Source organism: Eleutherodactylus coqui, chromosome 1, assembly GCF_035609145.1.
Source record: "Eleutherodactylus coqui strain aEleCoq1 chromosome 1, aEleCoq1.hap1, whole genome shotgun sequence".
In the NCBI taxonomy this organism is placed as follows: Eukaryota; Metazoa; Chordata; class Amphibia; order Anura; family Eleutherodactylidae; genus Eleutherodactylus; species Eleutherodactylus coqui.
This window is the reverse complement of record NC_089837.1, coordinates 42011813-42025069: the sequence shown is the minus strand read 5'-3', so window position 1 is coordinate 42025069 and position 13257 is coordinate 42011813. Positions and strand designations below refer to the sequence as shown.

The following is a 13257-nucleotide window of genomic DNA, read 5'->3' as shown; positions in this document are numbered from 1 at the left end:
AAGTAAAGACTCTAAATCATACAGGGGATATCTTCATGTGTGATAGACAGAATCTCAATTATTGAAATAGTATAAAGGCAGGCTAGATAGAGCATGTATTCTCCTTCTGCCGTCAGTTTTCTATGCTTCCAGTCGCCATATAGTGTAGGGCTGCATTACACAAAATGACCTGTAGAGGGCAATAGACAGGCATTCTGATACTGCAGAGAGGGTTAACGCCAGATGGGCATGGCAGGAACTAGATAAAATGAGCAGATCCTGCCACAATCAGGAGAGGAAGTAACAGCTCAGTGGAGCTAGGAGGGCTGCTAGCTCAAGGTCCAGTTGGGACCACAGTGAGGACCAGTAAACACCTTGAATCCAACAGGGATGACAACCCTGCATTAACACCCAGGTGGGGTGCTAAAAGATGTTGACCAGTGAGGTCCAGCAGAGGCCTTGAGTTTGACAGGAAAAACAGCCCTAAACTCACACCTAGGTGGGGTGCTAAAAGGACGATATATGGACTTTGTATGCTGTTTACGATATTAATGTGTGATGCTGAATAAATGCTGGCGGGTGCCAGATTTAAAGAGAATCCATGTCTCCTAAGTGTTTCTGCATGTGTGGTGACAGTAGCAAGCTTGCCTACAATAGGTTCTAAAAGATGTGACCTACAATACAGTATATAAAAACGCTACACTCATTGCTACGTTCGTGTGGGCTTTTGCCGCCCCTAGGAACCTATGCACCAAAGCTAGGAAGCATACACATGCCACCACCGACAGAGACAACTGGACAGGATAAGAAGACACACAGAGTCATAATCACACCATACAGCAGCCAATACGCAAACACTAGTAGCAGATGTTAATGCAATAAATGCCAGGTATTTGTTGACATTTTGGCTAAAATATGGAAGGCAGCAGGCCACGCCATGGCTCCCCACAATACTGCTAGTCCCTACACTAACCAGGAGTCCAGCGACACAACCAAAGACACAAACCTCTCTTGCAGCAAACCACACATAGAACTTACTCACACAACACAGAGAGAGAGCATAGGAACAGAGAAAGCTGACCACATCCACATCTGGGAAGACAGCTTTTATGTATACTGACCTGGAGTGATTGGCTGACTGAAGACACACCCACACCCAGCCACCACAATCACCCACACCTGAGCAGGAAAGCTCCAGAGACCCTGCAGTACCACAGATCTCAGGAGACAGACGTAACACTTATCTTGCGCAAAAAATTTTCTTTTTAGAGACAATTCACAGACATTGTGATGTTTTGGTCGGTTACTCAGATCTTACTCTTAACTTCAGACTATTAGACGCCTAAACCTTTCAGCCACTTTTTTTAAAATTAAAAATACATTTAATAATCTGACAAATACAGGGTAGGTGTGTGTTTATTATTACATAATATATTTTGTATGTCTCTACTTACCTTGTGATATCAGATGCTGGTGGTTCTCCATCATGACGTCCTTGTACAGATCCTTGTGTTCTTCTAAATACTCCCACTCCTCCATGGAGAAATAGACAGCGACATCCTGACACCTTATAGGAACCTGACACACACAATGATACAGTCATTACCCAGACACCCCTAGTGCTGTTACTGTATAATTACCCAGCATTCCCAGTAGTGTCACCTCTCCAGTCAGCAGCTCAGTGATCTTGTTTGTAAGTTCTAGGATCTTCTGTTCATGTATCGGTAAGTGAGGATGAGCCTCTGTGATGGGGCTCTGGCTCCTGCGCCATCCTCTTGACTCATGGAGATGGCTGTTGGGAGTTGCGTCGTCACCCAATGGCTTTTTGACTGTTGTGTAATCCTGTGTATGCAGAGAGACATGTAGAGGGCTGAATCCAGTATTGCTCTGTCAATAAAAAGAAAGAGATTGTGATCCCACTGTATAGAGCAACATGTCCATCGCAAAAGGACAGGCAACAGGAGAGCTCCGATCTGGTACCAGCACAATCCGACACCACCAGGCCTCCTGCTGCACTCTGCAGCTTACTAAAAGCCTCCACAGTCCTCCCAACACAGAAGGTTTAAAAAGCGGGGCTTTACAGCCTGATCAGATGCCACGAAGGCTTCCGGTCTACCACAACCAGCGAAGCCATGGGCTACATTTTCAGGGAATGCCCGCATGGCCGATCACAGCGCACTGATGACCCCACAGTGCCACACCAGAAGGGGTTGTGAAAAGGTAGTGGCAGATGAGGTTGGGGCTGAAAAGGCTAATGGACTTCTTTGCCGTGAAAGAGCAGGAAGTGGACAAACAAATTATGCTCATAATGGATCCCTACGCAGAAACAATTAGGAGAAACACCAACATTAGAGGTATCCCAATGTCATTCAGGCAACATAAAATTGGACTATTTGCAATTCACACAATGCTATCAATAACTCCTCCCCTTGGTTCACTCCAAGAAATTTTCCAAATAATTAAAGCTTTAGCCATATATCCTGTTATAAAATAAACATAACAAAATCCCAAATAATAGCCATGAACGTATCTTGTAGTTTGAGAAGGCCAAATAGAAAAAGACTTCCCTTTTTCGTGGGAAGAGCCAGTGGTCCCATACCTTGGAACGGGAATGAAATTCTCGCTAGAGGAAATTCCAAATAAAAAAAATCAGCAGTCTATACGAAACAATCCAAAAAGCCCTAGACTCCTTCACCAGAACAGAGCCTTTCTGGTTGGAATGCTAATCTTTCCAAAAATACTGTATAGCTTCCTCTCCCTCCCACTCCCGTGCTCTCAAAAAAGTATGCAAAAAATTTGCAAAGACAAATGATGTCATTCATTTCGGGGAATAAAATGCCAAGAGTAGCAGCATCCATTATGTACAGCTCAAGGCAGAGAGGGGGCCAGGAAATTCCAAATCGACAGGCCTATAGGCAAGCAAACCTAATAAAACAGATGAGACTGTGGTTCTTCCTAACTGACCGGATTAGTTGGTCATTGCTAGAACAACACTCAATAAAAGGGAAAGGCATGAGAAATCTAATATAGCAGTAGCCTTGGCCTCTTCCTTCCAAATGCCAGACAGCCCAACTATTAAAGCCTCAGTACAAGCATGAGTGCTCCTATTGCAGATTTCGAGATCGCACTTACCTAAGAAACAAATTCTAGTACCAACAGAGGTCCCTGAGCTTTTCTCGGACCACCTTTCGGTAGACAAATGGAAGGGGGGGGGGGGGTAAGTGACAAACATCTCTGATCTCTTCCACAAGCTGTGTAAAGAATTTAGTCATCAAAGAAGCGAATTCTTCAGGTACCTTCAAATTAAAGATATTCTGGAAGAATTCACAACAAAAGAGCTCCATCTCCCGAACTACTTAGACAACTATCTATTCAGCAGTCTTCCTTACAATCGTAGTCTAAAATTTCTCTGCAAGATCTTTAACAAAGAAATGGCGGAGGGGGAAGGGAGTTTCAAGAAAGCTCACATCCTCAACTGGGAGAGAGATCTAAGGGCCTCATATTCTGTGGAGAAGTGGTCCTGAGTGTTCACATGGGCCCACAGGTCTACACTATGTGCAAGCCTAATAGAAGTCCACTTCAAGGTAACTACCAGATGGTATTATTCCCCCTTCAAGATAGCTTTCCTCTTCCCAAATACCACTGACGAGTGTTGGAGACTAAGTGGGGGTCAAGGTGCCCTACTCCATATATTTGGACTGTGTTGCCGGTGGCAGGATGTCTTTAAATTAATAACATGGTAGGAGTGGAGATCTCTCCTTGCCCCGAGCTAGTCATTCTCATTGGTATAGAGAAGATCCCCACTGAGTGTAGAAGGATGGTTACCCACATACTGCTGACAGTCAAACACCTAATAGCTAGTACCCTGTTGGACATCTACCGCCATCGGAGTAATACAGGCTTCAATCAGAATGTCAGAGGACGTCAGACAATGGATTGAAAAGGGTTAATGCATTCTAAATTAACTTTGTTTAACTTGTTCAATACTGCAATAAGGATAGGGCTACATGGCGACTCCAGTCGAGACACATGGCGCTTGGCCTAACACTGCAATATTGCTCTACGACATTGTAAACTAAGGTAGCTGTGTGACCCGAGCCATAAAAACTGAGAAATACAGAAAAGTTTACCTCTCCGGTCAGCAGGTAGATGATCTCCAAGGTGAAGTTCAATATCCTCTTGGTAATCTTATTGCTGGTCTTCTCCATCCATGGTGGGTCAATCGATAGGACCATTTTGGATGAGAATATGAGAGAACTGGAGGAACTGGGAGGGTTCTAGTGCTGCCCGCCCTTTATGAGAGAAGGAGAGACTCTAAATCATCCGTGGACATCATCATGTGTGATATACAGAACCCCCTTATAGCGCATTCTGAGAAACGGGGTGTTCAGAGCCGTCACCACATTACAGCGGGATTACCAGTTAGATGCTTGGAACAACCTTTCAGCCGATCTGGTTGGGAAATTATCAATAAATGAATTTCTGCCGCCTGGGATAAGCAGAGATCTATACTGTGGCCGCTGTCACACGGCGAGAAGACGGCACGAGGTTTGTGCGCTGTGAGATGAACAAATATGAACCATATACTTTTGGATGGGGTCAAATACATGAGGGATATTTTCCTGCATAGTAGAGCGGGAAAAAGAATTGCGGCCTGTCCAATCTTTGGGTGTTCCATTGGAACGTCTTGCCCACTGTTTTCAATGCAGTTGGACAAAATATGGCATTGCATGTGAGGAGCACTTGAGTACGATACAATGTTTCCTATTGAAAACAATGGGAAACACTTAACGATCCTCCTTTCACTACTTCCCTAAAGTAATGCCAGGCAGGTTCGATAGTAAAATGCCTCACATCCGGAGACATCGCACGTTGCTGAGCGCGATATCCGCCCGAGTTTCACACCCTGACATTGCACTTACCATATGAAATTAGCCTGAGGAGAAACAACCCCTGAAAAGCCCTTATTATACCTGCCGGGAGGGGTCTGCGCACCACGAGCCCTTCTTACAGCCGCCGGGAGGGGTCTGCGCACCACGAGCCCTTCTTACAGCCGCCGGGAGGGGTCTGCGCACCACGAGCCCATATTATAACAGCAGGAAGGTGTCTGCGCACCAAAAGCCCATATTATACCTGCAGGAAGGAGTCTGCGCACCACGAGCCCTTCTTATACCTGCAGGAAGGAGTCTGCGCCCCACGAGCCCTTCTTATACCTGCAGGAAGGAGTCTGCGCCCCACGAGCCCTTCTTATACCTGCAGGAAGGAGTCTGCGCCCCACGAGCCCTTCTTATACCTGCAGGAAGGTGTCTGCGCCCCACGAGCCCTTCTTATACCTGCAGGAAGGTGTCTGCGCCCCACGAGCCCTTCTTATACCTGCAGGAAGGTGTCTGCGCCCCACGAGCCCTTCTTATACCTGCAGGAAGGTGTCTGCGCCCCACGAGCCCTTCTTATACCTGCAGGAAGGTGTCTGCGCCCCACGAGCCCTTCTTATACCTGCAGGAAGGTGTCTGCGCCCCACGAGCCCTTCTTATACCTGCAGGAAGGTGTCTGCGCCCCACGAGCCCTTCTTATACCTGCAGGAAGGTGTCTGCGCCCCACGAGCCCTTCTTATACCTGCAGGAAGGTGTCTGCGCCCCACGAGCCCTTCTTATACCTGCAGGAAGGTGTCTGCGCCCCACGAGCCCTTCTTATACCTGCAGGAAGGTGTCTGCGCCCCACGAGCCCTTCTTATACCTGCAGGAAGGTGTCTGCGCCCCACGAGCCCTTCTTATACCTGCAGGAAGGTGTCTGCGCCCCACGAGCCCTTCTTATACCTGCAGGAAGGTGTCTGCGCCCCACGAGCCCTTCTTATACCTGCAGGAAGGTGTCTGCGCCCCACGAGCCCTTCTTATACCTGCAGGAAGGTGTCTGCGCCCCACGAGCCCTTCTTATACCTGCAGGAAGGTGTCTGCGCCCCACGAGCCCTTCTTATACCTGCAGGAAGGTGTCTGCGCCCCACGAGCCCTTCTTATACCTGCAGGAAGGTGTCTGCGCCCCACGAGCCCTTCTTATACCTGCAGGAAGGTGTCTGCGCCCCACGAGCCCTTCTTATACCTGCAGGAAGGTGTCTGCGCCCCACGAGCCCTTCTTATACCTGCAGGAAGGTGTCTGCGCCCCACGAGCCCTTCTTATACCTGCAGGAAGGTGTCTGCGCCCCACGAGCCCTTCTTATACCTGCAGGAAGGTGTCTGCGCCCCACGAGCCCTTCTTATACCTGCAGGAAGGTGTCTGCGCCCCACGAGCCCTTCTTATACCTGCAGGAAGGTGTCTGCGCCCCACGAGCCCTTCTTATACCTGCAGGAAGGTGTCTGCGCCCCACGAGCCCTTCTTATACCTGCAGGAAGGTGTCTGCGCCCCACGAGCCCTTCTTATACCTGCAGGAAGGTGTCTGCGCCCCACGAGCCCTTCTTATACCTGCAGGAAGGTGTCTGCGCCCCACGAGCCCTTCTTATACCTGCAGGAAGGTGTCTGCGCCCCACAAGCCCTTCTTATACCTGCAGGAAGGTGTCTGCGCCCCACGAGCCCTTCTTATACCTGCAGGAAGGTGTCTGCGCCCCACGAGCCCTTCTTATACCTGCAGGAAGGTGTCTGCGCCCCACGAGCCCTTCTTATACCTGCAGGAAGGTGTCTGCGCACGACGAGCCCTTCTTATACCTGCAGGAAGGTGTCTGCGCACGACGAGCCCTTCTTATACCTGCAGGAAGGTGTCTGCGCACGACGAGCCCTTCTTATACCTGCAGGAAGGTGTCTGCGCACGACGAGCCCTTCTTATACCTGCAGGAAGGTGTCTGCGCACGACGAGCCCTTCTTATACCTGCAGGAAGGTGTCTGCGCACGACGAGCCCTTCTTATACCTGCAGGAAGGTGTCTGCGCACGACGAGCCCTTCTTATACCTGCAGGAAGGTGTCTGCGCACGACGAGCCCTTCTTATACCTGCAGGAAGGTGTCTGCGCACGACGAGCCCTTCTTATACCTGCAGGAAGGTGTCTGCGCACGACGAGCCCTTCTTATACCTGCAGGAAGGTGTCTGCGCCCGACGAGCCCTTCTTATACCTGCAGGAAGGTGTCTGCGCCCCACGAGCCCTTCTTATACCTGCAGGAAGGTGTCTGCGCCCCACGAGCCCTTCTTATACCTGCAGGAAGGTGTCTGCGCCCCACGAGCCCTTCTTATACCTGCAGGAAGGTGTCTGCGCCCCACGAGCCCTTCTTATACCTGCAGGAAGGTGTCTGCGCCCCACGAGCCCTTCTTATACCTGCAGGAAGGTGTCTGCGCCCCACGAGCCCTTCTTATACCTGCAGGAAGGTGTCTGCGCCCCACGAGCCCTTCTTATACCTGCAGGAAGGTGTCTGCGCCCCACGAGCCCTTCTTATACCTGCAGGAAGGTGTCTGCGCCCCACGAGCCCTTCTTATACCTGCAGGAAGGTGTCTGCGCCCCACGAGCCCTTCTTATACCTGCAGGAAGGTGTCTGCGCCCCACGAGCCCTTCTTATACCTGCAGGAAGGTGTCTGCGCCCCACGAGCCCTTCTTATACCTGCAGGAAGGTGTCTGCGCCCCACGAGCCCTTCTTATACCTGCAGGAAGGTGTCTGCGCCCCACGAGCCCTTCTTATACCTGCAGGAAGGTGTCTGCGCCCCACGAGCCCTTCTTATACCTGCAGGAAGGTGTCTGCGCCCCACGAGCCCTTCTTATACCTGCAGGAAGGTGTCTGCGCCCCACGAGCCCTTCTTATACCTGCAGGAAGGTGTCTGCGCCCCACGAGCCCTTCTTATACCTGCAGGAAGGTGTCTGCGCCCCACGAGCCCTTCTTATACCTGCAGGAAGGTGTCTGCGCCCCACGAGCCCTTCTTATACCTGCAGGAAGGTGTCTGCGCCCCACGAGCCCTTCTTATACCTGCAGGAAGGTGTCTGCGCCCCACGAGCCCTTCTTATACCTGCAGGAAGGTGTCTGCGCCCCACCAGCCCTTCTTATACCTGCAGGAAGGTGTCTGCGCCCCACCAGCCCTTCTTATACCTGCAGGAAGGTGTCTGCGCCCCACCAGCCCTTCTTATACCTGCAGGAAGGTGTCTGCGCCCCACCAGCCCTTCTTATACCTGCAGGAAGGTGTCTGCGCCCCACCAGCCCTTCTTATACCTGCAGGAAGGTGTCTGCGCCCCACCAGCCCTTCTTATACCTGCAGGAAGGTGTCTGCGCCCCACCAGCCCTTCTTATACCTGCAGGAAGGTGTCTGCGCCCCACCAGCCCTTCTTATACCTGCAGGAAGGTGTCTGCGCCCCACCAGCCCTTCTTATACCTGCAGGAAGGTGTCTGCGCCCCACCAGCCCTTCTTATACCTGCAGGAAGGTGTCTGCGCCCCACCAGCCCTTCTTATACCTGCAGGAAGGTGTCTGCGCCCCACCAGCCCTTCTTATACCTGCAGGAAGGTGTCTGCGCCCCACCAGCCCTTCTTATACCTGCAGGAAGGTGTCTGCGCCCCACCAGCCCTTCTTATACCTGCAGGAAGGTGTCTGCGCCCCACCAGCCCTTCTTATACCTGCAGGAAGGTGTCTGCGCCCCACCAGCCCTTCTTATACCTGCAGGAAGGTGTCTGCGCCCCACCAGCCCTTCTTATACCTGCAGGAAGGTGTCTGCGCCCCACCAGCCCTTCTTATACCTGCAGGAAGGTGTCTGCGCCCCACCAGCCCTTCTTATACCTGCAGGAAGGTGTCTGCGCCCCACGAGCCCTTCTTATACCTGCAGGAAGGTGTCTGCGCCCCACGAGCCCTTCTTATACCTGCAGGAAGGTGTCTGCGCCCCACGAGCCCTTCTTATACCTGCAGGAAGGTGTCTGCGCCCCACGAGCCCTTCTTATACCTGCAGGAAGGTGTCTGCGCCCCACGAGCCCTTCTTATACCTGCAGGAAGGTGTCTGCGCCCCACGAGCCCTTCTTATACCTGCAGGAAGGTGTCTGCGCCCCACGAGCCCTTCTTATACCTGCAGGAAGGTGTCTGCGCCCCACGAGCCCTTCTTATACCTGCAGGAAGGTGTCTGCGCCCCACGAGCCCTTCTTATACCTGCAGGAAGGTGTCTGCGCCCCACGAGCCCTTCTTATACCTGCAGGAAGGTGTCTGCGCCCCACGAGCCCTTCTTATACCTGCAGGAAGGTGTCTGCGCCCCACGAGCCCTTCTTATACCTGCAGGAAGGTGTCTGCGCCCCACGAGCCCTTCTTATACCTGCAGGAAGGTGTCTGCGCCCCACGAGCCCTTCTTATACCTGCAGGAAGGTGTCTGCGCCCCACGAGCCCTTCTTATACCTGCAGGAAGGTGTCTGCGCCCCACGAGCCCTTCTTATACCTGCAGGAAGGTGTCTGCGCCCCACGAGCCCTTCTTATACCTGCAGGAAGGTGTCTGCGCCCCACGAGCCCTTCTTATACCTGCAGGAAGGTGTCTGCGCCCCACGAGCCCTTCTTATACCTGCAGGAAGGTGTCTGCGCCCCACGAGCCCTTCTTATACCTGCAGGAAGGTGTCTGCGCCCGACGAGCCCTTCTTATACCTGCAGGAAGGTGTCTGCGCACGACGAGCCCTTCTTATACCTGCAGGAAGGTGTCTGCGCACGACGAGCCCTTCTTATACCTGCAGGAAGGTGTCTGCGCACGACGAGCCCTTCTTATACCTGCAGGAAGGTGTCTGCGCACGACGAGCCCTTCTTATACCTGCAGGAAGGTGTCTGCGCACGACGAGCCCTTCTTATACCTGCAGGAAGGTGTCTGCGCACGACGAGCCCTTCTTATACCTGCAGGAAGGTGTCTGCGCACGACGAGCCCTTCTTATACCTGCAGGAAGGTGTCTGCGCACGACGAGCCCTTCTTATACCTGCAGGAAGGTGTCTGCGCACGACGAGCCCTTCTTATACCTGCAGGAAGGTGTCTGCGCACGACGAGCCCTTCTTATACCTGCAGGAAGGTGTCTGCGCACGACGAGCCCTTCTTATACCTGCAGGAAGGTGTCTGCGCACGACGAGCCCTTCTTATACCTGCAGGAAGGTGTCTGCGCACGACGAGCCCTTCTTATACCTGCAGGAAGGTGTCTGCGCACGACGAGCCCTTCTTATACCTGCAGGAAGGTGTCTGCGCACGACGAGCCCTTCTTATACCTGCAGGAAGGTGTCTGCGCACCAAAAGCCCTTATTATACCTGCAGGAAGGGGTCTGCGCGCCACGAGCCCTTATTATACCTGCAGGAAGGTGTCTGCGCACCATAAGCCCTTATTATACCTGCAGGAAGATGTCTGCGCACACCACAAGCCCATATTATACCTGCAGGAAGGTGTCTGCGCACCACAAGCCCTTATTATACCTGCAGGAAGGTGTCTGCGCACCACAAGCCCTTATTATACCTGCAGGAAGGTGTCTGCGCACCACAAGCCCTTATTATACCTGCAGGAAGGTGTCTGCGACCACAAGCCCTTATTATACCTGCAGGAAGGTGTCTGCGCACCACAAGCCCTTATTATACCTGCAGGAAGGGGTCTGCGCACCACAAGCCCTTATTATACCTGCAGGAAGGGGTCTGCGCACCACAAGCCCTTATTATACCTGCAGGAAGGGGTCTGCGCACCACAAGCCCTTATTATACCTGCAGGAAGGGGTCTGCGCACCACAAGCCCTTATTATACCTGCAGGAAGGGGTCTGCGCACCACAAGCCCTTATTATACCTGCAGGAAGGTGTCTGCGACCACAAGCCCTTATTATACCTGCAGGAAGGGGTCTGCGCACCACAAGCCCTTATTATACCTGCAGGAAGGGGTCTGCGCACCACAAGCCCTTATTATTCCTGCAGGAAGGTGTCTGCGCACCACAAGCCCTTATTATACCCGCAGGAAGGGGTCTGCACGCCACAAGCCCTTATTATACCCGCAGGAAGGGGTCTGCGCACCACAAGCCCTTATTATTCCTGCAGGAAGCTGTCTGCGCACCACAAGCCCTTATTATACCTGCAGGAAGGTGTCTGTGCACCAAAAGCCCTTATTATACCTGCAGGAAGGGGTCTGCACACCACAAGCCCTTATTATACCTGCAGGAAGGGGTCTGCACACCACAAGCCCTTATTATACCTGCAGGAAGGGGTCTGCGCACCACAAGCCCTCATTATACCTGCAGGAAGCTGTCTGCGCACCAAAAGCCCTTATTATACCTGCAGGAAGGTGTCTGCGCACCAAAAGCCCTTATTATACCTGCAGGAAGGTGTCTGCGCACCATAAGCCCTTATTATACCTGCAGGAAGATGTCTGCGCACCACAAGCCCATATTATACCTGCAGGAAGGTGTCTGCGCACCACAAGCCCTTATTATACCTGCAGGAAGATGTCTGCGCACCACAAGCCCATATTATACCTGCAGGAAGATGTCTGCGCACCACAAGCCCATATTATACCTGCAGGAAGGTGTCTGCGCACCATAAGCCCTTATTATACCTGCAGGAAGATGTCTGCGCACCACAAGCCCATATTATACCTGCAGGAAGATGTCTGCGCACACCACAAGCCCATATTATACCTGCAGGAAGGTGTCTGCGCACCACAAGCCCTTATTATACCTGCAGGAAGGGGTCTGCGCACCACAAGCCCTTCTTCTCTCTGCTTACTGCAATTACAGAAACTGCACCAAAATACCCAACAAAACTGCACAAAAACAGCTTAGCATAAACTTACCCCAATCCTCCAGCTTCACAGGGAGATTATATACTTTTTTCCTCTTAATTTGCTTTAAATCCTAATAAAATAATGCAGCAACCATCAGGTGTGAATGTAGCTGATATCAGTGTGCTGTATATGTGTGTATATAACCTCTGGCTGATAACAGAGACAACAGCACAGACCAGAAACTGCTACACTGCAATATCTGAAGGACCTGTGATGATGTCGTCATCATGTGATCAGTATATAAGGGGCGGAGCTCAACAGTGAGGAGCTCACACAGTGGCCGGTCACAGGAGGAGGCGGCTTAGTATTATACTTGTACATAGATAAGGCGTCTACAGGGTGTCAGTCTCCCCTGCTGCTGGAGTTGCGGTCACACGCCACTTTCATTCCTGCCCTCTCACTCCTTTGCTCACAGGTCTCTGCCAGTAGGGCCTGCACACACTCCCACCCTTCCTCATAAAGGGCCATTATGAACTCCCTAAACCCGTTCCTCTCTGATCCCTGAACCACCTAGATCAGGAATCCATACCCAAGGGTGGCTGCTAAGCAATTGGTCGCATTAGCCATTTGTAACAAAGCCCCAGTTTTTGTGTGTATTCTGGTTCTGACTCCCTGAGCTCAGCTGTGGATTTTGGATTTTGCTATTGTCTGGCCTGACCTACAGCCTGGACCTTCGTTTATGCACCTCCAGACCTGACTAAAGCCTGTTTTCATACCACACCCCTGTTCAGACTTTCAGGTACCTCGCTTCGGCCCAGTGTAGCGTTAGCAACCACATTGCTATAGAAGCAGAAACCAAAGAGTGGCAACAGCACGCAGAATACATTTACTATCAGAGGTGTACATACCTATAATCAATACTCTAACCACATTAAATAATGCAAGGTTCATGGTGTATAATTTGATCAAATCATATTGGCCCATCTATCAATGTCAAGGTGACCAAGCTCCCAGATGGGTCCTAACGCTAATACCAGGGGGTTTAATCTTAATCTGGGAAAGATGGGGACCTACCTCTAAGAGTGCTCCTCTCTGGGGACTAAGCCTACAAATAAAACCAGGGAAGGTAGGATACCATTTATATGGTCCAATAGGAGGGACAGAAGGTAAAAATGGGGGGCGGCAGGCGTGCACGATCAGGTGGAGGCAGCCACTACTCCACAATATTTGCAGAAAAAAAAAGGATAAAATAGGTCAGCACTTCCCAATAGAAACCTATAGGTGCACGTTGAACCATGGCTGCAACATACAGTAGAAGCAGAAACCAAACAATGGCAACAGCACTCAAAATATATTTTCTATCAAAAATATACATACCTATATTAACCTCTTAAGGACCAGGTTGTTTTGTACCTTAAGGACCAGGCACTTTAGGAATTTTACCAATGGGTTGGTTTTACTGCTCCATTTTTTTTCCTTTAGCTACCAAAATTATTTTTGCTGCGTTTTTTTTTCCGTGACATATAGGACTATTTTTTAAATATATTTTTACTGACTTTTTTTTCTGTTTTTTAGTTTTATTGAGGCTAAAATGCTAAAAAAAAGATTTTTTTTTTT

At 51.1% G+C, this 13257-nt stretch overlaps 1 protein-coding gene across 1 annotated transcript; it reads right to left on the bottom strand.

Annotated features, from left to right (window-relative positions):
- Nucleotides 1-1361: 1361 nt before the first annotated feature.
- On the bottom strand, nucleotides 1362-4214 carry LOC136613799 (gastrula zinc finger protein XlCGF66.1-like). The gene is made up of 4 exons (XM_066594080.1): nucleotides 4110-4214; nucleotides 1642-1866; nucleotides 1434-1557; nucleotides 1362-1369 (listed from the first exon to the last, which is right to left on the bottom strand). The coding sequence occupies exons 1-4, from the start codon at nucleotides 4212-4214 to the stop codon at nucleotides 1362-1364; spliced, it is 462 nt and encodes a 153-aa protein (XP_066450177.1).
- Between the last annotated feature and the right edge of the window lie 9043 nt (nucleotides 4215-13257).

Bases quoted from the DNA above. Each gene is read 5' to 3' on its own strand.
- LOC136613799 (XM_066594080.1), bottom strand. From the start codon at position 4,214: ATGGTCCTATCGATTGACCCACCATGGATGGAGAAGACCAGCAATAAG. The intron at 1,867-4,109 runs GTAAACTTTTCT...TTTTATTGACAG, and splicing joins TCTACCTGCTGACCGGAGAG to AGCAATACTGGATTCAGCCC. The intron at 1,558-1,641 runs GTGACACTACTG...TGTGTGTGTCAG, and splicing joins CTGAGCTGCTGACTGGAGAG to GTTCCTATAAGGTGTCAGGA.